Source organism: Ictidomys tridecemlineatus, chromosome 7, assembly GCF_052094955.1.
Source record: "Ictidomys tridecemlineatus isolate mIctTri1 chromosome 7, mIctTri1.hap1, whole genome shotgun sequence".
Classification (NCBI taxonomy): domain Eukaryota; kingdom Metazoa; phylum Chordata; class Mammalia; order Rodentia; family Sciuridae; genus Ictidomys; species Ictidomys tridecemlineatus.
In genome coordinates this window covers 80178922-80205869 of record NC_135483.1, presented here as the reverse complement: position 1 = coordinate 80205869, position 26948 = coordinate 80178922, and the positions used below count along the sequence as shown (strand labels likewise).

Sequence of the window (26948 nt, the reverse complement as noted above, 5' to 3'; positions counted from 1 at the left end):
AATGATGAATGATTATAGCTTGGTAATTCGGCATGAGTACAACAAAGAGAATCATAACAGAATAATAACAGCTGGTGGAGACCAGTGTCAGAATGCTTGTTAAGGACAAGAGATCCTGTTTGCAGGGAAAGCAGGTAGATTTTAAAGTCCTCTGATGTCTGTCGCTGACCTCCTGTTCATACACAAGTTGTGTTTGTGTGTGTGTGTGTGTGTGTGTGTGAGAGAGAGAGAGTGAGAGAGAATATACTAATGTGCTAGGTGAAGAGTAAGTGGAAAAGGAACATGGACACTTGTAGATGAATTGACCTAAAGAAGGGAAAAATTGCCAATTTCGGGAATAGTAAGACATTTTTAAGGCAGAATACTGGATAGGTGAGCATATTAAAATATCTGTGAAAAATAAAAAGATAAAGAGTAATAATGTAGAAGGAAAATTCTAAATTACCATGTGGTCAATGTTTTGATAATTAAATGGACAACTTAATGTTAGTAGTGGCAACTATCATGAACAATATTTCTGTTAGAAAAAAACTTACAGAAGTTCCTGACCCCTATAGAAGAATGATTTCAAATTTTCTCCCCATGTATTAACTTGTATCACTTTGCTTTTTGTATAACATTCATTATCCTCATAATACATGTTAATTCATTAACAGAATCCACATAGAGAGTTTGAGTTGACATACATATAAATGGGCACTGGCTACCTGTATATTTCAAGTCATTGATCTCAGTAATCACCAGTAGATTTTGTTCTTCTTGTGGCCTCTTGATCGTTTAAAACCAATGATGACTTTTTTGGGGGGTTTTTAGCACAGTGAGAAAAGATCCCTCATTCATGAATTCATTCAGTAAATGCTAGCCTTGATGTTAAATATTGTGCATATTTAACTAAGGACTGTTTAATCTGCTAGGCATATATGTGAATAGAAATTACTAGATCTTCTGTTATATCTTTCATATGAGTTTTTCTGCTCCTCTTAATCATTTAAGGTTATTACTGTTGTGTATTAATATTTGTGGTCTCCATTTGATATTTGTGGCACTTTCTCTTTAATATTCAGTATTTGACAGTGTGTTCTCTTTTTCTCAGTGCAAGTTCTGTTGAAATCTTTACCCTTTCTAGCCACAGTGATAGGCCTTATGGAGCCATTTCTTAACCTGATAGTGCTCTCTTTTGTTACATTTTAAACAAGCCCTTTGTTTTAGCATCATAAAGAATGAGGAAGAGCATTGCTTACAGTTTTCTATTTATAATTAGCATTTACCCAAGAGGCATATTGACTCTTAGTTTATAAGGAGACTCAGTTTCTAAGAGTGAACCTACCAGTAACCATCTGTCCTTAAGAAGTCTGTGGACAGCTTAAATTTTCAGTTTTCTCCTCTTTCAAAGAAAGAGACTAATATCTTCCTTACCTGTTTTATAGGGTTATTATGGATTATGTAAGAGAATTTACTTGAAAAGCTGATGATAATGATGCTGGGTACCATTATTGGATATATGCTGGGCCAGGCACTATGATGTGGGCTCTTTGTGTTGTCTCCCAGATTCCAGCTCTCTTGGGAGGCCACTCTTAATAGTGAGATAAATAAAGATATTTGAGGATTTCAAAGGGAAGAAATAATTGCTTCTGGCTGGAATTCAGGAAACATTTTCTGGATGAGGTGATATTTTGGCTGAGGCTCACAGCATTTATGGGAGAATGTTTCCTTGGTGGCACAGAAATGATCTTTTATGTATCATTCATCTAATTGTAAAATACTCTTCAGTTTGTAAAATGACTATCTCTTCTTGGATTAAATACTTGCCTCAAGCACGTAATTTGGCTGTTGCCCATGCTTTTTGCTCCCTCAGAGAAGAGGGAACTTCACTGCTTTGTTTTTTTCTGGAAAGGCAGGCACTGGTTTCTTCCAAGGACCCTGGAGGGTTGCCTATCTATGTGGACACAAGCTGAATGCTCTCCTCTGCCTGGTGCTGGGAACATAATGACATTGTTCATCACAGCTACCCAAGCCTGTGTTCAGTCACTAAGCAAGCTGTGGTGTACAGCACCATGGTGACAGTCAACATCATAAAATAACTTGTTATTTTATAAGTTATTTGTGCTACAGATCTTGAGCAGAATTCATAGTTTGGGGAATATTGCTAGAATTGATCTTAGTAATCTTCAAAGAAACTAAACAGTGACAGTGTGGTTCATCTTAGATACATAGATATTGCTGCTGTAATACTGTTTGTGTGTTTCTGTAAGAGCCTGTCTTTTATAAAAATCTCTCAGGGTCCCTGTGGACTCTTAAGGTTGGAGCAGACCACTGAAAATCTATATTGCATTTTAACCTACGCCACATAAGGCAAGAATGGATACCTGAAGAGAGGACTTGTGCTGCTTGGACAAGTAACTGTGAATGCACAACAAATACCCAAGTGCACAGGACCAAGAGCCTATGTTCAACTGGGCCACCTCACCTTGATATGGGGCTAGCAGCAGGCCTGCACAGTGTTGGGAATGAACCCGGATTATAGGCACAAGTTTTAACAAGTTCAGAAAATTTGTCCAGAATGTTCCTTTGGCCACTGCAGCCCTTCATCTGGGACTTTTCCCTTTGTTTCCAAAGACTCTAATTCTCCACCCACTGCTCTAGCTCCCCTGCAGGGGAAAAACTTTGGACCAAAATGAGCTTCATGTGATCCTAACTTCTTTTCCTCTTTACCAACTAAAGTGCAGCTACTTTCCATTAAAGACACATTGTGGCAGAACAACTGTGTGTTTACTTCCTAATCAGTACTTTCCTTAGATACTTGTTATACCTCTATTCCCTTCCCCCTAGTAACCAGCAAACAGCTTAACATTGTGCTTGTTCATATCCTTCCCCCACTCCAACTACCTTACCTTAAAAAAGTACCAAGATAGACACAGATCTTGATAAACAGTAATAGAGGACAGTGCTTTGGAGAGGCATGTGGCCTAGCTCAATATGTGGATACATGCCATTGGCACTTAGACAAAGGAAGAATGAAAAGTTTGGGGTGGAGTGGAAATGAATGAAGCAAATGTGAGAGGGAGAAAGAAAAATGAAATTAATCTAAAAATCTATAAAATTGGCACTATCTAAATTTTTTTTTATTATTTACTGTTAAGCATTTGGGTTGAATGCTATAGAAATTTACCTTAGGGAATGTCTATTTATCAACCAGACATTAGGGTAGATATTTCACTTTTGTTACTCTCATTGAATTCATATATTTTTTATTTTTTTAAAAATTAAAATAGCATAGAGAGCCAGGTGTGGTGGCACATGCCTGTAATCCCAGCGGCTCAGAAGGCTAAGGCAGGAGGATCTTTTATTTTTTATTAAATTTCTAAAATTTATATATGACAGCAGAATGCATTACAATTCTTATTACATATATAGAGCACAATTTTTCATATCTCTGGTTGTATACAAAGTATGTTCACACCAATTCGTGTCTTTATACTTGTACTTTGGATAATAATGATCATCATGTTCCACCATCATTTCTAACCCCATAGGCAGGAGGATCTTGAGTTCAAGGTCAGCCTCAAAAACTTAGTGAGTCCCTAAGCAACTCAAAGAGACTCTGTCTCTAAATAAAAATAATAAAAAGGGTTGGGGATGTGGCTCAGTGGTTAAACTGAGTTCTATCCTTGGTACCCAACCCCCCTTCCCCCCCCAAAAAAGTAGCATAGAGAGTAATAAAAAAATATGTGTACTCACTACCTAGAAGTAATAACAAATGATAATCTTTTGTCTTTTGCTTCATGTATTTTTTCAATACAAACAATATATCAGATAAATTTGAAATCTCCAGCTCCCTTCCTAAGTCACCTTCTCTTTTTCTTCTCAGAGACATCAGCTACCATGGCTTTTCTTGAGTCCTTCTATTCTGCATTTCTATTTGTAGGACATATATATATCCATAAACAATATTGTATTGTTTTCTGTGGTTTTGTTAAATTACATTACAAAGTATAATAGTTGGTGTATTTGGTTTGTCACCTCTTATTTTGAGATTTCTCTATTGATACATGCTGATCTGGTTCATTCACTGGAAGTGCCATGTAGAACTCTTTATCTCATTCCCCAGATGTTCACTGGGGTAGGTATTATGATTTCTTTTTCATACATGAGAAAACTGAGAGACTGAAATGATATGTAATTGGCCAGTTTTATAATAGAGCCAGTATGCAAATCCAAAATGAATTTCACCCATTTAAATCCAGAGTTCTCACACCCAGCAGTCTGTGTAGATCCTCAACTTTTAACCTTCATGATCATCAGAACCGCTGCAGCCAACCAGCAATATACGTAATTTCAAAGCAGAGAATCAAAACAAGTAATAAAGGGGGGAAGGTATAAGAGAGAAGGAAAAACAGTACCAATATACCCTTTGCTGTTGTTATCAAAAAAGTTTGAGAGTAAAAACATTCCATGAAATAATTGGTCTGAAGTTTCCATATGCACAGGACTATTTCTTCATGATAGAAGTCTTTGTTTTGTGTTGCTTAAAATGAATATGTGTGTGTGTGTGTGTGTGTGTGTAAAGATTTCTTTTTTAATTGTTGATGGACACAACACCTTTATTTTGTTTATTTATTCTTTTATGTGGTGCTGAGGATCAAACCCAGTGCCTCACACATGCTAGGCGAGCGCTTTACCACTGAACCACAACCCCAGCCCTAAAATGAATATATTAAATGAAACATTCAGTCCTGTTTGGATTAAAGAAAGGTGTTACAGTGAGTGCAATAGAATCTGTATTTTATTTTGCAAAGTGTGTAGACCATTTTCTTAGGTGGAGAAAGGTATCTGAATGTGTATTTTTTTCTTGATGCTTTATTTACACTTAAACCGTATGTGTTTTGGACTTCATTTCCTCTTTCATTCTTTTCTTCAACTTCCAGGTAGAAAATATGGTGTATTAACTGTGAAAATTCTAGAGCTACACGAGGAATGCACCATGCAGGTTGCCATGTGTGAACAGTTAGTGGGGTCGACAGCTGCTGTCCCTTCCAGGGATGTGGCTGCTGAGCCTGGAGCCAGCCTGAAAGTTCTCTTTACTCGGGAGACTGCATGTTACCTCAAGGGATGTCCCCAGGATGTTATCCACATCTTTCCTCCTTGGTAAGTGCAAAGAATTAAGTCTAGCAGTTATTAACTGTGAGTCTGTCTCTCAAAAGATATTTTCATCAGGAACATTTTTGTCATCTTATTGTAGAGAAATGCCAGGGAAAGAAAGCCAAAATTTGACCTAGGTTTTATGTAACTGAAACACAAAATTGTCTGTGATGGCTTGTTTATTCTTCTGGAAGCAGTTTTAATAATTTGGGGTAAGGAAATTAGGGAAATAACTACATCAAGAGTCTTGCGCAAGTGATGTGCTGTTATAAGATATGGTTGGTTTTGGTTTTTTCCTGATAGAAAAATAATTTTAATCAGAGGCATTATGTGACAATAGGATAATACATGTTAATTTGATATTTTTTAAAATCACTTAAGGAGGAAGGATGAAAAGCATGAATTACTACATAATAGAATTTGAACTTCAGGAACAGAAATGCTCATTAGATCAGAAATTATTTTTAGTAATACATGTTTGCTTTGCTTTGAATGGGATATAAATTTTTACCATGAAAAGAAGAAAATTTGTCTCATTCATTTCGAACTTATTAGACTTTGAAAGGAAATGTCTTTCTAGGGAATCCATAGCAAGTGATCGGCATTTCTTGGTGTCTACAGTGACCTCCACAAGGTTTTCCAGGGGTTACTTAGTGAGAACTTAAGACTTCCTATGCAGTGTTGGATTTTGGTTTGCTTGCCCTCTCTTTACCGTACTATTCTCTTTTCTATTATTTTATTTTATTTTTTGATCACTTTTTTCTCCATAATTGGAGTATAGGCTGAAAAAGAAAAGTGACAGGAAAACCTATATTTCCCCTAAAAATGATATGTTATAAGGTCTTCACGCTTTTATGTACCATATCATTCAATGGAAAATGGGTTTTGTATTCTAGAAAGATTAACTGGAATGCTTTTGCTCACCAAGCCAGATGATACCAGATAGAAGTGAATAGATATAATTTCTGAAATAGAAGTAATTTCATAAATTTCTCTGGAGTCATTTGGCCTTTCAAATTGGCCACCTTAAAAGAAGGAAATAAATCTATACTTAATACATCCAAACACATGAAAGAAGTTTGTTATTCTAAGTAACAGCAATACAAAGCAAAATTGGCAAGTACTCCTCATTCACAAATGATGTTAGGAGTATAAGTTGCTACTTTCTTCAGTAATATGTCAAAACATCAATGTAAATATACTTTGATATTAGAACTTTTACTTCAAGAACATTATCTTGTAAAGTGTATTGTTAAAATGTTTTGCATGAAATCCCTAAAATCTAAACGTAGCTTAAAAGCCATTAACATGGAATAGACTAAATAAATTCCTATACATTTTTACAGTGTATAATAGTTTAACACAGTGATGAAGATTTATGTCAACCAAAGCGGGTCACATGACAGTAATTGAGATTTCTTGTGTGAGGAGGAGCAGTACCATTTCTTCCTTGGTCACCTTCTTATTAGTGGGCAAACAAATTATACATTCTATGTGTCTGCCTGTTCTGGTGCAACAAAATACCACAAATGGCATCCCATCTTCTTAAACAGCAGAATTTTTTTTCTGCCAGTCCTGGATGCCAGAAGTCCAAGGTCATTCTGCTAGCAGGGTTGGCTTCCTCTGAGGCCTCTCTCCTTGGTTCTTGGAAAACTGTACTTGCTATGTCTTATTGGGTCTCTGCTGGTGTGCCCATTTCCCTGGTGTCTATGTCAGTAGATACATTCTTCCTCATATAAGGACATGTTGAGTTGGATTGGGGCCTGCCCTTATGGCCTCATTTTAGTTTAATTGTGTCTTTAAAAGATTTGGGTTTAGGGCTTCAATAATGGAGTTTTGCAGGGACACAGTTGTGCCCCAACACTGTTATAACAGTGAACACTTTTTCTGCTGAATATTTCAGTTCTATGATCAGGTTAATCACTTGGTTTCTTTGCTCCCACATGTCAGGTCAAGCTGACTTGGCAAACTTCTAAATAGCTTTCTGAATTGTGTTAGATGTCGTTATAGAAGTTTAAATTTTAAAATTAGTTTTTTTTAAATAACTCTTAATTTATATAAACAATAATAGCATTTTTTAGGCACTTATAAGGAGAGATGGGTGGGTAAATAGTGTTTGAGTTGAGTATATGAATAAGCTGATAGAGGTGATTTAGGGCATTGCTCTTAATACTCTACAAACTTCTGCTGTTTAATTAGGAACTCTTTTTTATTGATGCAAGAACAGTTTTTAAAAAATCAATGGCCTTTAGGTGTTCCCATTTGTTCTTTAGTAGTAAATATGGGTTTAGGTAAAATGGCTCCTGACTTCAAAGAGCTGAGAGCCCTATGTCTCTATTTCTAATAAATTATCACAAATCCCTATTGGATATAATGTTACCTTGGCTCTGTCAATCTGAAAATGAATATGGAATTAAAATGCCTTGCCTAGGATTAATTTCATTACAAAATAGTGATAAAATTACATAATAATAAGTAACTCAGAAAACTCATTAACCTATAAAAATTTAAACATATAAAGATATAGTAATATAATGAACCCCATGTTCAATCACATAGTTTCAACATTCATTAACTAATGAATAAACAACTTTTACTACTAAAGGAATGTGAAAGCTTGAAACAGTTCACTAAATCATATAGATATTTGTAAAGCAAATTAAGGAATGTCCTATGATAGTATTTGGGGGGCAAAGGGAGATGGAACACATTTGGTTGATTATTTTTTACCACCAACTCTGATGCCTATAATGAGGACCAGAAAAAGAGAAGAATGTGATAGTTTTTCAAGAGACAACCAGGACCTTCCTTAACATACTTATATATTCATTCAGAAATATTTATTAGTAACCTCTGTGCCAGATAGTTTGAATACATATCCTTATATGGGAGATAAGTACAAGCTAACTTTCCCCATTATCATTAATTTCTCTATCAGTAAACTCAAATAGTCATCTTTTAAATAACTATTTATATTTCACTATATAGACATCATAATTTAAGCCGTCTCCTACCTGGAGGTTTTAAGGTTGCTTTTCATTTTGAGCAGTTAAATAAATCATCCTTATATGTTCTTTTGATGTGTTCTTGGGATAGTTCTAGAAATAGAAATTCTTGGACAAAGAATATGAGTGAGCTTTGCATCTTTTATCTGTTGTTATTATAGTTACCTATGGTTGTAGTTGGGGCTGAGGATGTGTTTTAGTTAGATTTGTGTTGCTATGACAAACCTGATAAGAGCAACATAGAGGAGGAAATGTTTCTTTTGGCTCACAGTTTCGGAATTTCAGTCCATGGACAACTAACTTCATATCTCCAGGCCCCAGATGAGGGTGACCATCAGGGTGGAAGGGCATGGCAGAGGAAAGCAGCTGAGGACAAGGTAACCAGGAAGTATAGGGCTGGGGATGTGGCTCAAGCAGTAGCGCGCTCCCCTGGCATGCGTGCGGCCCAGGTTCGATCCTCAGCACCACATACAAAAAAACCTCAAAGATGTTGTATCCACTGAAAATTAAAAAATAAATATTAAAAAATTCTCTCTCTCTCTCTCTCTCTCTCTCTCTCTCTCTCTCTCTCTCCCTCCCCCCTCCCTCTCCCTCTTCCTCTCCCTCCCTCTTCCCCCTTCCCCCATCTCATCTCACTCTCTCTTTAAAAAAAAAAAAAACACAAAACAAAAAAAAAGAAACAGGAAGTATAAAATTCTGCTCACCAGGAGCAAAATATAAACTACAAATTCATACCCCCAGTGACCCCCCCTCCTCCAACTATACCTCACCTGTCCAGTAACTATCCAGTTAATCCATTTTAGTGGTTTAAATCTACTGATTAGGTTATATCTCTCATACTCTAATTACTTCACCTCTGAAAATTCTTGCATTGTCTCACACATGAGCTTTTTGGAGATACCTAACCATAACATTCCACTCCAGCCCCCAAAAGCTCAGGCCCATTTTATCATGCAAAGTACATTTAATCTATTTCCAGGAATCTGCATAATCTTTACATTTCTAAGCATTACCCAAAAGTCTGAGTCCAAAATGTCTTCTGAAACTCAAGGCAAACTCATAGTTGTTTTCCTCTATAAAAATTAAAAGCAAGTTACATATATCCAATATATCATATGACCATAGAGTAAACATTTCTGTTCCACAAGGGAGAAATTGTGGCATAGAAAGAACGGATGGGACCAAAGCAGGACCAAAATTCAACTGGGTAAACACGTCTGGTAGCTCCATGTCCAGCATTTGGGGCACATGGCATTGTGAGGTTCTCTCCATTAGGGCTTGTGTAGATCTACCTTTCTGGCCTTGCTGGTTTCTCTTGGTTATGTGGGAGACTCCCCACTGAAGTTAAGTTTGCATCTTGCTAGAACATCATGGAATCCCTTACCCCTCCCCCTCCTCTCTGAAGGGCGCCAAGCCAAAGGGCGCCAAATTAAAAAGTTTTCTCGACCAGTCCTGTTGAGAAACAGTGTCCACTCATCGTTCCTGAGTCACCCTGCCAATCCACACCTGCCACGTCACCTATGCAACCCTTCTTAAGCCAAAGCTTGCAAGCTCACGCTCTCTGCCCTCTTCCTCTCTGCTCTCTGCCCTCTTCCTCTTTTTTCTCTCCTCACTTTGCTCTCTACCTCTCCATTTCCTCCCCTTTGGGCAGTCCCCCAATAAATCTCTTGGTTGAATCTCTGTCTTGGGTGAGTTACTTGCCTTTCAGTTTCAGCCCATATGGCCTCTCTCTTGACTTTTCTCTGCTCAATTCATGCAGCTTTCCATGGCAGCTATCCCACAATAGTGGCTTCTCTTAGTCTTGGGGTTTTTTACTGCAGCTTAAGCTTCCTTCTCACGTCTTTACACCTTGCCCTCTCAGGGGCTGCTGGCAGGAATTTCAACCCTGCTCCACTTTGTCTGGCTTCCCAGGCCTTCCTTTGAAATCTCAGTGTAAGCTTGTCCAGCATTCTGCATTCCTGCATTCCAGCTGAACTAACACCACATGGTTGATTCCAAGATCTGCTGACATTTTTATTGTAGTCAAGCCTCCTGGGACCCTGGCTACAGCAGCCTGTGAGTGCCTGGGTGGCTAAACATGATTTTAAAACTTCCTAGGCTCCCTTATGCAAGAAGGATATAATGTTTTTAATAGTCACACCTTCTGTAGCCCCAGTTTTACTTGAATTTTTCTGACAAAACTGCAAGTTTTTCAAATCTTTCTGCTCTGATTTCTGTTCCTGATTATTACAATAAACTTGGCTAAAACCTGCACAAGAACAATATGATAGTGGAAGGGCATGGCAGAAGAAAGCAGCTCAGGTGGAAGAAAAGCAGCATGGCAGAAGAAAACAACTCATCACCTGAATGCTGTGCTGCCTTAAAATTTCTTCCACCAGATTAATAATCCATCATCTTAAATTGAGCCTCAGAGAAAGTCTCAGGACATAGGCAAAATTTAGACAATTTCTTTGCCACAATATAGTATGGATGGCCTATAATCCAGTTTTGAATAGAGTCATTCTCCTTTGAAACCTCCTGAGTCCAATCTTTACTGTCCACAGTTCAATTGGCATTCTAGTCTTCTAAGCTCTCACCAGAATCACTCATTAAGCTCTGTTTACAACATTCTAAAGGTTTTCCATGTTGTATCTCTAAACCTTTCAATATCCCTCCCTCCACAAAACAGCTCCAAAGGTTTCTGAACCACATGGTCAGGTTAGTCATAGCAGCAAGACCATTTCTCCATACCAATTTCTGTTTTAGTCATCTTTTGTGTCACTGTGACCAAAAGACCTGACAAGAACAATATAAAAGAGGAAAAGTTGATTTTAGCTCATAGTTAAAGAGGTTCATTCCATAGTCAATTCACTCCATAGCTCTCGGCCCAAGATGAGGGAGTTCATGATTGATAGTGGAAGGGCATGGCAGAAGAAAGCAGTTCAGGACATGACAGCCAGAAAGCAGAGAGAGGACTATACTCAGCAGATACAAAATTATAAAACCCAAAGTCACACCTCTGGTAACCTACCTCCTTCAGCCACACTTCACCTGCTCAGTTACCACCAAGTTAATTCATATCAGTTAATTAATCCACTGTTTAGGTTACAGCTCTCACAATACAATAATTTCATCCCTGAATATTCCTGCACAATTGAGCTCATACTCAAACCACAACAGGATGTATCTAGGCACAGTACTTCCCAGTGTGTGTAAGGCCCTGGATTCAATATGTAGCATATGATTGTTTTAATTCTTTCCATCCTTTCATCATATAGTGGATCATATTAGGGATTGTTTGTTTTTGCTGTCCTAACTGTCGTAGACATTGCTGCATGTGTAGTTTTGTTCAGACTTCAGATTATTTTCAGAGTGGGCATTAGGCACCATCTCAGTAGGCTAAAGCTATACATTTTGTTGCTGCTTTTGTTGCTGTGACTTCTTTACATTATTATGTCACCTGTGAACCTTACAACATAGTTCTTGGTATTGGTCAAAATTGAATCCTTACTTTTCTTTTCCTATTTACTGGTAACAGCTTCTATTTTACAAATTATTTTTCCTAATCTTTACACTTAGATTTGTGGGAATGCTAAAGACTTTCTTATCAATTTGCTTTGTATAATAAAAATTTTGTTTGTAGTTATATCTCTGACATTAATATTTATTTTCTTCCCAGTGCCAAAAATTCCTTTTCTGATTTATGTTTTATTGCTTTGGCTAAAATTTCCAAATCAAAAATTATTTCTACTGAAGAGAAAACCTACAAAATGGGAGAAAATCTTTACCACTTATACCTCAGATAGTGCATTAATCTCCAGAATTCAAAAAACTTAACACCAAAAACAATAATAATAAACGAACAGTAAATGGGCAAAAGAACTGAACAGGCACTTGACATAAGAAGAAATATGAATGGCTAACAAATATATGAAAAAATATTCAACATCTCTAGTAATTAGAGAAATGCAAATTAAAACCATACTGAGATGCCTTCTCACTCTAGTCAAAATGGCAATTATCAAGAATACAAGGAACAATAAGTGTTGTCGAGGATATGGGGGAAAATGTTCATTCATACATTGCTGGTGGAACTTCAGATTGATACAGCCATACTGGAAAGCAGTAATGGAGACCCCTCAGAAAACTTGGAATAGAACTACCTTTTGACTCAGCTATCCCACTCCAGGGTTTATACCCAAAGTACTTAAAAATCAGGATACTAGAGTGACTCAGCAACTTCAATGTTTATAGCAGCTCAATTCACAATAGCCAAGCCATGGAACCAACCTAAATGCCCTTCAACACATGAATGGATCAAGAAACTGTGGCATAGGTACACAATGGAATATTACTCAGTCATAAAGAATGAAATGATGGCATTTGCTGGTGAATGGATAGAATCAGAGATTATGATACTCAATGAAATAAGCTAGTCCCAAAATACCAAAGGTTGAATGTTCTCTCTGATATGTGGATGCTGACACACAATAAGAGGGTAGGGGAGGATAGAAGTTCATTGGAGTAGTCAAAAGGGAAGGAAGACAAGTGGGTGATGGGAAAGACAGTAGAATGAATTGGGCAGAACTTTTCTATATGTATATATGAGTACATGACTAGTGAACCTCCTCATCATGTATAACTGCAAGATGGAATCCTAATTAGAATGTTTTACTCCTGTGTGTATAATAAGTCAAAAGCACTCTACTGTCATGTATATATAAAAAGAGCAAAATAAAAATTGTTTTTAAAAATTTTCACTACTGTGTTCACATTGCCTAGAGTAATCCTTGGACATAGCAAATAATCAGTAACTATATGGTTAATGTTGAGAACTAAATCATCATAAAGATCTTGTGAACCTTAATTTGTTCCCTATTAGAAGAAGAAGATTTCATTGATTGGTAAATACATTTTAAAACATTTATTGAATATCTACTTAATGTTTAATAGGACTTGTGCTAGAAAATGGGAGTACAGTATTCCAAACCAGTGACAAACTATCTCTGCCATATGGAGTTCGCAATGTAATAGAAGAGAAAGGTAATTTAAACAATTTTGAAAGAATCTGATAAATATAATAATAGCATCTGTATAGACGTTGTGAGAATACTGAGGAGGTAAGCACAATTGATAGGTAGTTCAGTAGGGTGGGTAATTATGTGTGTGTGTATGGATGTGTGCACATGCAAACAGATACAGTGCTGAGCAGAGAACATATTGAGAGATGTGGTATCAGGTATCTGCTGGAGTTGGTGATACCTTATCTAAGTTACAAGGACTAAGTTGGAAAGAACCAGGAGAAGAGATTGCAAGGCCATTTGAAGTAGAGGAGACTATATGAGTAAAGACCAAAAAGCTAGATTGGCATGAGTGTAAGATATAATCAGGGATTTATGAGTTGCTCTATGAACTAAGTGGAAATTCCAAGGCAGGAGTGGGAGAAAGTGAAGCTGCAGTACTTGTGTACAGTGTCAGAGCTGAGACATAATAATCCCCCATCTGTCCAGAAGAGGAAGGATATGATCTGATTCATTCTTTATTATAGTCTGTGGAGTATGACTGGGTGTGGCAGGCCAAAGACTTTGTGAGAAGCCCACATGTGAAAGAAAGCGATGGTTCAGACTCAGATGTTAAGCAGTGGATTTGGAATATATTCTAAAATTCAAGGCAACAGAATTACTTGATGAGTTTGGGACAGAAAGAAAACAAGACAACTAAAATTTTGGCTTGAGCCAAATAATAATAAATGATAATGTCATGTTCTAAACTGGGAAGACTTAGGACCAATTTGTAGGGAACAGCCAATATCACCTTTCTTGGTAACCCCTGAGAGGGGGTTACCAACCCCTGAGAGGTCATGATGCCAAAAAGGATTTCTGACGTCTCTGTGTTTCCAGTGTAACTCAGGTGTGGTAAGTGCCAAGGACGGAGGCAGAGTCCACATGCTTGCCCACAGGTGCTTTAGTTCCTACTCTGTATGTTCTACTTAGGACTCTTTGAAATGAAATCATTGTGTCTTAATGCCAGGAGCAAAGCAAAGCTAAAGATGGAATTATCTAGCTGGGATTATCTTCCTGTTGGGACAGCCAAGAAACCAATCAAGAGATTCAGTGATTCCATTGAAATTATTGGATATCTTGAGAGGAAATGAATAGGAAAGAAAACTAAGGTGAAAAGGGGAAAAATGAAGACCATGGGAGTAATCTATAGAATTTCATTTAAGGTGAAAGGGGAAAAATGAAGACCATGGGAGTAATCTATAGAATCTGAAAGACTGGAATGGGAGAGAGAAAGGAAAGTGATCATCATTCTTCCTTGTGGAAAAAAATAAAGCCAATGACACTTTTCCACAGGGTGTGCATTGCAATACAATTATAGTGTTCTCTTTTCAAATAAGATTGGAAGACTTGCTTAAATATGGACCAGTTTCTCTACTGTAGGACTGTCAAGTCTCATATGCAAATGTGCATTATGGTTTCCAGTAGAGGAAAAGAGAAACTGAGCGAAACGTGGGAACAAAATATTAGCAAACAAATGACCGTTGTTTTCCTAATCTAAGGCAAGGGGTGAGGAGAACAACTAAGGGAACTGATGTTGAAATCTGTACCTTTTCTGTATTAATTCAACAATTCCTGAAGTAGAAAAATTAGATTTATAGAATTATCACAAAATTCTACTCAGACATCTAATTCCCCCCCAAAAAATCACAAAACATATAAACAAACAGTAAAGTATGGCCCAATACAGGAAAAATATAATTTGACATAAGCCATCCCTGAGGAAGTCCAAACATTGGAATTATTAGTCAAAGATGTAAAATCAACTGCCCAAATATGTTCAATAAGTTAAAGAAAACATGATAGAGAACTAAAGGAAATCAGAGAAATGATATATAAACAAAATGAAAATAACAATATTGAAATTATTTAAAAGCCAAAGAGTTCTGTAGCTAAATAATACAATAACTTAAACTCTAAGAGTCATAGAGAAATCTTACACTAGAGTTGAACAGAACACAGATAAGTGAACTTCAAAATAAGAAAATTCAATTGATTCAGTCTAAGGAGCAGAAGGAAAAAGTAGTGGGAAAAAAAAAAATAAGTAACAGAGCCCAAGGAACTCAAGCATCAAATGTAGAAAGTTACACATTATTGTGGTATTAGGATAAGCGGGAACAACAAAAAATTATATTTGAAGAAATAATGGCTGAAAACTCCTCAGATTTAACAACAACAAAAAATACATATCCAAGAAAGGCAATGAATCCTAACCAAAACAAACTGAATGAGATCCATACTGCAACCCCATAGAGCAAAACTGCCCCAACCAAAAGATAGAGTGATGAAAACAGCAAGAGAGAGAGATGTCTTAACATGCATAAGGGATCCTCAATAATGGGACCCAATTTCTCATCAGAAACTATGGGAGTGAGAAGGCTGTGAGAATAAAGACAAAATTAAGACATTTCTAGATAAACAAATGCTAAAAGTATTTATTACCAGTGGATTTGCCCTACAAAAAATTGATAGAGTCTTTTAATCTGAAATGAAAAGATAACAAATACCAATTGAAACCCAAATAAAAAATAATGGATATTGCTGAAGATAGTTACATAAGTAAATATAAAAAGTCCTATTTTTATGCATTTCATATTTATTGTTTTTTAAGTTATGTAAGACAGTATAATTCATTTTTTATATAATTGTATAAGCATGAAATATATAAAAATTCCACTTAGGACCCCTTTCTTATGTACATGATGATGGGATTCACTATGATGTGTTCATATAAGTACATAGGAAAATGATGTCAGATTCTCCTTTTCCAGTCCCCTCACCCTTATCTTCCTTCCCTTTGCCTAATCTACTGAATATCTCTTTTTCCCCTCTCCACACTAGTTGTAGCTTAGCTTCCACATATCAGCGAAAACATTCAAAGTTTGGTTTGTGGGAATTGGCCTATTTCATTTAGCATGAGAGTCTCCAGGTCCATCTATTTACCAGCAAAAGTCATGAAATAATTCTTCTTTATGGCTGATTAATACACCATTTTGTATATATGGCACATTTTCTTTATTCATTCATCTATTGAATTACCTATTGTGAATTGAGCATCTATAAACATTGATTTGGCTGCATCACTGTAGTATGCTGATTTTGGATAACTAGATCAAATGGTGGGTCCATCCCAGGTTTTCTGAAGAATCTCCATACTGCTTTTCAGAATGTTTGCACCAATTTGAAGTCCCATCAGCAATGTACGAGTGTACATTTTCCCCTATATCCTCACTCACCTTTATTGTTGCTTGTATTCTTGATGATTGCCATTCTGACTGGAGTGAGATTGAATCTCAGAGTTGTTTTAATTTGCATTTCTTTTAATTGCTAGAGATGTTGGACATTTTTTCATGTATTTGTTGACCATATGCATTTCTTCTTCTGAGAAGTACCTGTTCAGTTCCTTTCCCCATTTATTGACTGGCATATTTGGTTTTTAGTGTTAAATTTTTTAAGTTCTATGTATATCCTGGAGATTAATGCTCTTTTTGAGGTTCAGATAGCAAAGACTTTCTCCCATTCTGTAGGCTCTTTCTTTGCACTTTTGATTGTTTCCTTTGCTGTGAAGAAGCTTTTTAGTTTGGTGCCACCCCATTCACTGATTCTCAGTTTTACTTCTTGTGTTTTAGGAGTATTGTTGAGGAAGTCGTTTTCTAAACTGACATGATGGAGAGTTGGGCCTACATTTTCTAGTAGGCACAGGGTCTCTGGCCTAATGCCTAGTTCCTCGATCTTCTTTGAGTTAAGTTTTGTGCAGGATAAGAGATAGGAGTTCAATTTTATTCTGCTACACATGGATGTCCAGTTTTCCCAGCACTATTTGTTGAGAAGGCTGTCTTTTCGTCCATGTATATTTTTGGTGCCTTTCTCTAATATGAGGTAACTGTATTTATGTGAGTTTTTCTCTGTGTCTTCCATTCCATTCCAATGGTCTTCTTGTCTGTTTTGATACCAATACCATACTGTTTTTGTTACTGTGGCTCTGTAGTATAATTTAAGGTCTGGTATTGTAATGCAGTCTGCTTCAGTTTGCTTGCTAAGGATTACTTTGTCTATTCTGGGTCTCTTATTTTTCCAAATGAGTTTCACAATTGCTTTTTCTAGTTCTATGAAGAATGTTATTGGGATTTAATAGAAATTGCATTAAATTTGTATAATACTTTTGATAGTATGTCCATTTTGATAATGCTAATTCTGCCCATCCAAGAATATGCGTGGTCTTTCTATCTTTTAAGGTCTTTCACAATTCCTTTCTTTTTTTATTATTTTTTAAAAAAATAAATGGCAGAGGAATGCATTACAATTCTTATTACACATATACAGCACAACTTTTCATATCTCTGTTTGTATATGAAGTATGTTGACACCAATTCGTGTCTTCATACATGTACTTTGGATAATGATGTCCATCACATTTCACCTTTCTTTAGTGTTTTATAGTTTCATTGTAGAGATCTTTCACCTCTTTTTTAGATTGATACCCAAATATTTGATTTTTTTTGAGGCTATTGTGAATGGAATGGATTTTCTAATTTATCTATCTGATTCATTGGTGTATAGGAACACAGTTGATTTCTAGAAGTTAATTTGTATTCTGCTACTTTGCCTAATTTGTTTATGAGTTCTAGAAATTTTCTGGTGTGGAGTTTTTTGGGTCTTTGAAATAAAGGATCATGTTTTTGGAAAACAGAAATAGTTTGAGCTTTTCTTTTTCTACTTGTATTCCTTTAATTTCTTTCTTTTCCTAATTGCTCTGGCTAGAATTTCAAGGACTATGTTGAATAGAAGTGGTGAAAGAGGGCAGGCATTCTTGTCTTGTTCCAGTTCTTAGAGGGAATGCTTTCATGTTCTTTTTCCATTTAGAATGCTGTTGGCCTTCAATTTGCTATGTTTGACTTTTACAGTTTGGGGGGAGGGGTACCAGGGATTGAACTCCTGGGCACTCAACCACTGAGCCACATCCTCACCTCTTTTTTTGTATTTTGTTTGAGACAGGGTCTCATTGACTTGCTTAGTGCTTCGTTGTTGCTGAGGCTGGCTTTGAACTCTTGATCCTGCTGCCTCAGCCTCCCAAGCTGCTGAGATTACAGGTGTGTACCGCCACACCTGGCAGCTTTTACAACTTTTAAGTATGTTTCTTCTATCCCTATTTTTTCTAGTTTTTTACGCATGAATGAATACTGTATTTTGTCAAATGCTTTTTCTGCATCTATTGAGATAGTCTGTGGTCCTTGTCTTTAAGTCTATGTGATGAATTACATTTATTGATTTCCATATGTTGAAGCAACCTTGTATCCCTGGAATGAAAACTAGTTGGTCATGGTATACTATCTTTGTGTGTGTGTGTGTGTGTGTGTGTGTGTGTGTGTGTGTGTGTGTGTGTGTGTGATGATAATTATAAATTTATTTTATCAAGTTGAGATATTCCTACCTCCTTACTTTTTTTTACAATTACTTAGGTATTGAATTTTGTTAGATAATTTGTTTTAACCTCAATTAACCTGTTCACACTCTTTTTGTTTACTTTATCATGTTACTATGGTAAAATAAATTGATTTATTTCACAAACATTGAAGCAACCTTGCACAAATGGAACAAATTCATTTGGCTGTGATGCACAAATTTTATGCATTGTTGGATTTGTATTGCTGAAGGGTTTTTTTTTTTTTTGCCTTTTCTTTTACCTGACAGCAGAATACATTACAATTCTTAATAAAGAGAGAGCACAATAGTTCATATCTCTGATTATATACATAGTATATTCACACTAATTCATGTCTTCATACCTGTACTTTGAATAGTAATGACCATCACATTCCATCATCATCAATAACAACATGCCCCCTCCCTTCCTCTCTAACCCCTCTGCCCTATCTAGAGTTCCTCTGTTCTTCCTATGCTCCTGTTTGCTAACCCACTCTGAATCAGCCTCCTTATGTCAAAAAAAAAAAAAAATGGTATTTATTTTTTTGGAATTGGCTAACTTCACTTAGCATTATCTTCTCTAACTTCATCTGTTTACCCGCAAATGCCATGATTTTATTCTCTGTTATTGCTGAGTAATATTCCATTGTGTATATAGGCCACATTTTTTTATTCATTCATCTGTTGAAGGGCCTCTGGATTAGTTCCACAGTTTAGCTATTGTGAATTGTGCTGCTATAAACATTGATGTGGCTGTCCCTATAGTATGCTGTGTTTAAGTCCTTTGGGTATAGTCCAAGGAAAGGGATAGCTGGGTCAAATGGTGGTTCCATTCCCAGATTTCCGAGGAATCTCCATACTGCTTTCCATATTGGCTACATCAATTTGCAGTCCCACCAGCAATGTAGGAGTGTACCTTTTTCCCCACATCCTCGCTAATATTTACTGTTATTTGTCTGACTGGAATGAGATGATATCTTAGAGTAGTTTTGATTTGCATTTCTCTAATTGCTAGAGATAATGAACATTTTTTCATATATTTGTTGATTGATTGTATATCCTCTTCTGAGAAGTGTCTGTTCAGGTCCTTGGCCCATTTGTTGATTGGGTTATTTATTTTTGTGGTGCTTAGCTTTTTGAGTTCTTTATATACCCTAGAGATTAGTGCTCTATCTGATGTGTGAGGGGTAAAAATTTGCTCCCAGATGTAGACTGTCTGTTCACCCTTCAGATTGTTTCTTTTGCTGAGAAGAAACTTCTTAGTTTGAGTCCATCCCATTTATTGATTCTTGGTTTTAATTCTTGTGCTATAGGAGTCTTATTAAGGAAGTTGGAGCCTAATCCCACAGGATGAAGATTAGGATCTACTTTTTCTTCTATTAGATGCAGAGTCTCTGGTTTAATTCCTAGGTCCTTGATCCACTTTGAGTTGAGTTTTATGCATAGTGAAAGATAGGGGCTTAATTTCATTTTTTTTTTGTATATAGATTTCCAGTTTTCCTAGCACCATTTGTTGAAGAGGCTATTTTTTTTCCAGTGCATGTTCTTGGCACCTTTGTCTAATATAATTGGAATTTTGTGGGTTAGTCTCTGTGTTCTTTATTCTGTACCATTGGTCTACCAGTCTGTTTTGGTGCCAATACCATGCTGTTTTGTTACTATTGCTCTGTGGTATAGTTGAAGGTCTGGTATAGTGATGCCACCTGCTTCACTCTTCCTTCTAAGGATTGCTTTAGCTATTCTGAGTCTTGTACTTTTCCAGATGAATTTCATGATTGCTTTTTCTATTTATATGAGGAATGCCATTGGGGTTTTGATCAGAATTGCATTAAATCTGTATGTATGTATGTGTAGTATGATCATTTTGATAATATTAATTCTGCTTATCCAAGAACAAGGTAGATCTTTTCATCTTCTAAAGTCTTCTTTAATTTCTTTCTTTAGGGTTCTGTGGTTTTCATTGTATAGATTTTTCACCTCTTTTGTCAAGTTGAATACTCCACAATTTATTTTAGGAAATAGAGAAAGAGGCAGCACTTCCAAACTCATTCTATGAGGCCAATAGCACCCTGATCCCCAAAACAGGCCAAGACACATCACAGAAAGAAAACTTCAGACCAATATCTCTAAATGAACATAGATACAAAAATTCTTAATAAAATTCTGGCAAATCGAATACAAAAACATATCAAAAAGATTGTGCACCATGATCAAGTGGGATTCATCCCAGGGATGCAAGGTTGATTTAACATATGGAAATCAATAAATGTAATTCATCACATCAGTACACTCAAAGAATCATATGATCATCTCAATAGATGCAGAAAAAGCATTTGACAAAATACAGCACACTTTCATGTTCAAACCACAAGAAAAATTAGGGATAACAGGAACATCGTAAAGGCAATCTATGCTAAGCCTCAGTCCAACATCATTCTAAATGGAGAAAAATTAAATGTATTCCCTCTAAAATCTGGAACAATACAGGGATGCCCTCTGTCACACTTCTGTTCAGCACAGTTCTTGAAACACTGGCCAGAGCAATTATACGAAAAAAAGTTAAAGGGATATGTATGGGGAAAGAAGAACTTAAATTAGCACTGTTGGCTGATGATATGATTCTAAAGCTAGAAGTCCCAAAAAGAACCACCAGAAAACTTCTAGAACTACTAAATGAATTCAGCAAAGTAGCAGCATATAAATCAACACCCATAAATCAAAGGCATTTCTGTATATCAGTGACAAATCCTCTTGAGAAGTTAATGAGGAAAACTACCCCATTTCCAATAACCTCAGAAAAAATAAGGTACTTGGGATGTTAGTTCTTCTTTAAAGATCTGCTGAAAATCCTTGTGTTCCTGGGCTTTTCTTTGTTGGTATGCTTTTGATTGCTTCTTCAAATTTATTACCTGAAATTGATCTCTTTAAAAGTTTCTATTACCTCCTGATTCAATTTGGGTATGTCATTTGCCTCTAAAACTTTGGCAGTGTCTTCCAGATTTTCTAATTTAATGGAGTACAAATTTTGAAAACAGTTTCTGATTATCCTCTGTATTTCAGTAGTATCTGTGGCATTTTCTTTTTCATCATGGATTCTATAAATTTGACATTTTTTCTCTCTTTCGGTTAGCTTCACTGAGGGTTTATTAATTCTTTTCTAATTTTTTTTAATATTTATTGTTTAGTTATAGTTGGATACAATATCTTTATTTTATATTTATGCTTGAACCCAGTGCTCACACATGCTAGGCAAGCACTCTATCTCTGAGCCACAACCCCAGCCCTTTATTAATTCTTTTTAATTTTTCAAAGAATCAACTCTTTGTTTCATTTTTTAATTATTTTTTTAAAATCTCAATTTCATTGATTTTAGCTCTGATTTCAATTATGTCCTGTATTCTATGAAGTTTGATGTTGGTTTGTTCTTCTTTTTCTAGTGCCTGAGATGTAATCTTAGATTACTTAGTCAGTATCTTTCAATTCTTAATGAATGAGATCAGTGCTATGAACTTTCCTCTTAAAATCGTCTTTGTAGTGTCAGTGATTTGGATACGTTGCATCTCTATTCTCATTTGCTACTAAATATTTTTTGCTTTCTCTCCTGATTTCTTCTGCTATCATTCACTGTTCAATAGTGAATTATTTATTTTTCAGGTGTTAGAGCAGTTTCTATTTTTTATCTTATCATTGATTTTTAATTTCATTCCATTATGATCTGATAGAATGCAGGTTTTGTGTTTTTTTTGTATTTGCTAAGAGTTGCTTTGTGGATCTTTTGTGGATGTATTAATCTGTCTTCCATTGCTATAACACAACATATGAGGCTGGGTAATTTGTAAAGACAGAGGTCTAGAGTACAAAATTCCAAGAGCATGGTGTCACCTTCTCCTTTGCTCCATTGCAGGGCTTATGGCCAGATGATATCTTGGCAGGAGAGTGCATAAGAGAGCAAAACAAGCTACAGACTAGGTTGGGGCCAGTCTCCTTCTTTTATAATAACTCACTCTTTTAAGAACTTACTAACTTTTAAAAAACCAGCTTTGATCACTGTCATTGTTGATCCTCTGCCCCAAGAATCTAAGCACTTTTCACTAGTCCTAGCTTTTAATGGTTCTATTATCTGAACATTGCCATGTCAGAGATAAGTTTCCAACACATGAACCTTTGGAGGGGGACATGTTTAAGCCATATCCAAACCGTAGCAGTGGTAACGGATATTCAACATTATGCGTATACTTAATACCTCTGGGATGTTAAAATGGTACCAGGAATATAGTTTTGTTGTATACCTCAAGGACATGTTATTCTGATTTTTATCATGGTGGCCAAAATAGCTGAGGAGAACAACTTACAAGAGGAAAAGTTTATTTTGGTTCACAGTTTCAGAGGTTCAGTCCACAGTCAGCTGACTCCATTGTTCTGGCATTGCATTGATGCAGCACCTGGAGCACTCCTCTGCTCTGGCATGCAGCAAGCAGAGAAAGAGGTAAGGGGCCACAGAGAAGATGAACCCTTCAAGGTCAGGCCTCAGTGAACCACCTCCTCCAGTCACTTCTTACGCTGCCTATAGTTATAACCAAGATAACCCATTCACACTGGGATGGTCTGATTAGGCTGTGTCTCTCATAATGATTTTCATTTCTGCATATTCCTGCATTAATGCAGGAGCTTTTGGGGGACACTTCATATTCCAAACCATAACATTTCACACCAGCCTCCAGCTCTCTTGTCCATCTCACAATGTAAAATGTATTTAGTCCATCTTCAAGAGCCCCATAGTCTTTACAGTTCCAGCATTGCCCAAAGTTCAAGTGCAGAGTCTCACCTGAAACTTAAGGCAGACACTTGGTTAAGAGCCCCAGTAATGAAGGCATTCCCTCTAAAATCTGGAACAAGACAGGGATGCCCTCTCTCACCACTTCTATTCAATATAGTTCTCGAAATACTGGCCAGAGCAATTAGACAGACAAAAGAAATTAAAGGCATAAAAATAGGAAAAGAAGAACTTAAATTATCACTATTTGCGGATGATATGATTCTATATCTAACAGACACAAAAGGGTCTACAAAGAAACTACTAGAGCTAATAAATGAATTCAGCAAAGTGGCAGGATATAAAATCAACACGCATAAATCAAAGGCATTCCTGTATATCAGCGACAAATCTTCTGAAATGGAAATGAGGACAACCACCCCTTTCACACACAATATCCTCAAAATAAAAAAATAAATAAAAAAAAAAAAAACTTGGGAATCAACCTAACAAAAGAGGTGAAAGATTTATACAATGAAAACTACAGAACTCTAAAGAGAGAAATAGAAGAAGATCTTAGAAGATGGAAAAATGTACCCTGTTCATGGATAGGCAGAACTAATATCATCAAAATGGCGATATTACCCAAAGTTCTCTATAGGTTTAATGCAATGCCAATTAAAATCCCAACAGCATTTCTTGTAGAAATAGATAAAGCAATCATGAAATTCATATAGAAAAATAAAAGACCCAGAATAGCAAAAGCAATTCTAAGCAGGAAGTGTGAATCAGGCGGTATAGCGATACCAGACCTCAACCTATACTACTACAGAGCAATAGTAACAAAAACAGCATGGTACTGGTACCAAAACAGGCGGGTGGACCAATGGTACAGAATAGAGGATACAGAGACCAGTCCACAAAATTACAACTTTCTTATATTTGATAAAGGGGCTAAAAGCATGCAATGAAGGAAGGATAGCATCTTCAACAAATGGTGCTGGGAAAATTGGAAATCCATATGCAACAAAATGAAACTGAATCCCTTTCTCTCGCCATGCACAAAAGTTAACTCAAAATGGATCAAGGAGCTTGATATCAAATCAGAGACTCTGCGTCTGGATAGAAGAAAAAATCGGCTCCGATCTATATATTGTGGGGTCGGGCTCCAAATTCCTTAATAGGACACCCATAGTCCAAGAGTTAATAACAAGAATCAACAAATGGGACTTACTTAAACTAAAAAGTTTTTTCTCAGCAAGAGAAACAATAAGAGAGGTAAATAGGGAGCCTACATCCTGAGAACAAATTTTTACTCCCCACACTTCACATAGAGCCCTAATATCCGGAGTATACAAAGAACTCAAAAAATTAAACAATAAGAAAACAAATAACCCAATCAACAAATGGGCCAAGAACCTGAACAGACACTTCTCAGAGGAGGACATACAATCAATCAACAAGTAAATGAAAAAATGCTCACCATTTCTAGCAGTCAGAGAAATGCAAATCAAAACCACCCTAAGATACCATCTCACTCCAGTAAGATTGGCAGCCATTATGAAGTCATATAACTGGCATTTCTTAATTCCCGAGTGTCTCCATTCTAGCTTCAGCTTTACCTTCATTGCTTCATGCATCAACTTCTCAGGGACAACTCACAGGAATTCCAAGTCTGGTCCACATTACCTGGCCTTCCAGGCTTTCCTCTGAAATCTCAGTGAAAGCTTCCATGACTCCCTAGTTTGAACATCCTGCACATGAACACATGAACACATCCAACACATGAACCTTTGCAGGGGTCTGCTACTACCTCAAGCAGTAGCAGGGCCCCTTGGAACTATTGCTGCACTGACCCCTGAGTGCTTGGCTGGGTGTCTGAGCATAAACAACTTCCTAGGACCACCTGTGTGAGCAGGATTCCCCAAATTTCTCTTCTTAAAGGAAGTTTTACTTTTAGTCTCAAGCTTGTGGTGGATTTGGTCTTGCCAATTCCTGAAACACCTCAACTCATCTTTTCTATTATCTCTGTGCAGATTACTTAGCATCTTTTTCATGGCTATGATTTCTTCAACAACCATACCTTCATTGGCCCCAATTTTACACATTTTTCTGGCCAAGTTGCAAATGTTTAAGATACTCTGTGCTTTCTGCTCCTGATTCTCACAGTAAACCTGACTTAAAACCAGTAGCAGGAGAAGATGGCGGCGAAGGGAGTGCATCACCCCAGTGCGCCGCGTCACTGAGTCGGAGAAAGATGATGAGAAACGGCTGAAGGCTATCTTGTTGGGAATTTCCAGTGAAATTGAGGCGCTCCATAATCTAGTGGACAGATTTCCATCGTGCGAGGTTCAGCTGTGGGAGCTCCATTTCTCCGCATGGAAGGTCGCATAGCCTGATAAGCGATCGCCCCGCGGCTGGAGTCTGAGGCGCACGCTGGGGATCGGCAAGGTGCCGGAGCGGGGGAACAGCAACACGGATTCGGGGGGCTCCTGCCAGTGTTACATTGGCAGCGCTTAGTGCTGAGTTCTGGCTTTGAGACAGAGGAGAGAAGCGGTGGTTCCAGTCACCGGTCGAACCACAGAGGAGGACAGCAGCCGCCATCTCGATGAGATGATGTAATCACCCCCATGTTCTACTGATCTCAGCTCATTCAGCTACGGAACAGGGGATTTCAGGCTGGTATTTGCCTGCATCTAGCAGACAGATTTCTTGCTCAGGATCGGGACTGGGGATCTTGTGGAGAATACTCTTAAGAGGCTCGTGCCTGGCAAGGCGTGCGCCAGGCACTGAGCAGCGGGACTTGGGTTTCCGGGGCTAACCTGGCCCAGGTCTGAGGAATCTGCGGAGACTGCCGGTGGAGGCCAGCTCCAAGTGGAGCGTGTGCTGAGCTTGGGGCGACTGGGTTCTGACTCCCGGAACAGTTTTGGCCTGGGGCTGGGGAACCCGTGGGGGTCGCTCGCTGGAGCCAGCTCCCAGCGGAGAGTGTATCAGGAACAGAAAGGCGGGGTTCTTGCTACCTAAGCTGCTTTGGCCCAAGGCTAGGGAACCTGCAGTGACTGCTTCTCAGCCAGGGTCCTGCTGGGTGCTGTGGGGGCAGAGTGGAACTTCCACCTGCGCCCAGAGCAGGCCAAGTGACCCGCCGGCGTGGTATCATGACACCCCAAATGCAGCTGGGGCTGAAGAGAGAAGCCGCCCACGCCTAGAATAGGACCAGCGACCCTGCGGCGCGGTAGCCAAGTAACCTCATCTGGAGTACGGGCTGTGCAGAGCTGCCTTCTGAGCAAGCAGGGCAGGCATACCAGCGGCCCGCTGGCAAGACAGGCCAGGTAGCTTGCCAACGTGGTGGACACGTAACACTGAGGCAGTCGAGTCACACTGGTTGGAGTGGGGGTGGAGCAGGGTCGCCGCCCGGGTCCGGAGGGGGCTCAGCGACCCGTTGGAGAGGTAGTCAGGTACCCCCATTGGGAGTGGGGGCTGTGCAGAACTGCGACCCACCGGCCTAGAGGCCTGCCAGCGTGGTAGACACGTCTCACCAATTGGAGTGGGGACCCAGCAGAGCCGCCACCCACATCCAGATCAGGACCA

The 26948-nt window shown here is 37.8% G+C and overlaps 1 protein-coding gene across 6 annotated transcripts in view; it reads left to right on the top strand.

The window, feature by feature from the left end:
• The window catches only part of Spidr (scaffold protein involved in DNA repair), a 377942-nt gene that overhangs the window by 157068 nt on the left and 193926 nt on the right, over positions 1-26948 (top strand). For 5 of the 6 annotated variants that reach the window (XM_078017204.1, XM_040294081.2, XM_040294080.2 and 2 more), the window contains one exon: positions 4926-5145. In XM_078017204.1, the coding sequence (XP_077873330.1) occupies positions 4926-5145 (220 nt within the window). Of the gene's footprint in view, positions 1-4925; positions 5146-26948 lie in introns of those variants that run through there. The other variant, XM_078017206.1, reaches the window with a different exon arrangement.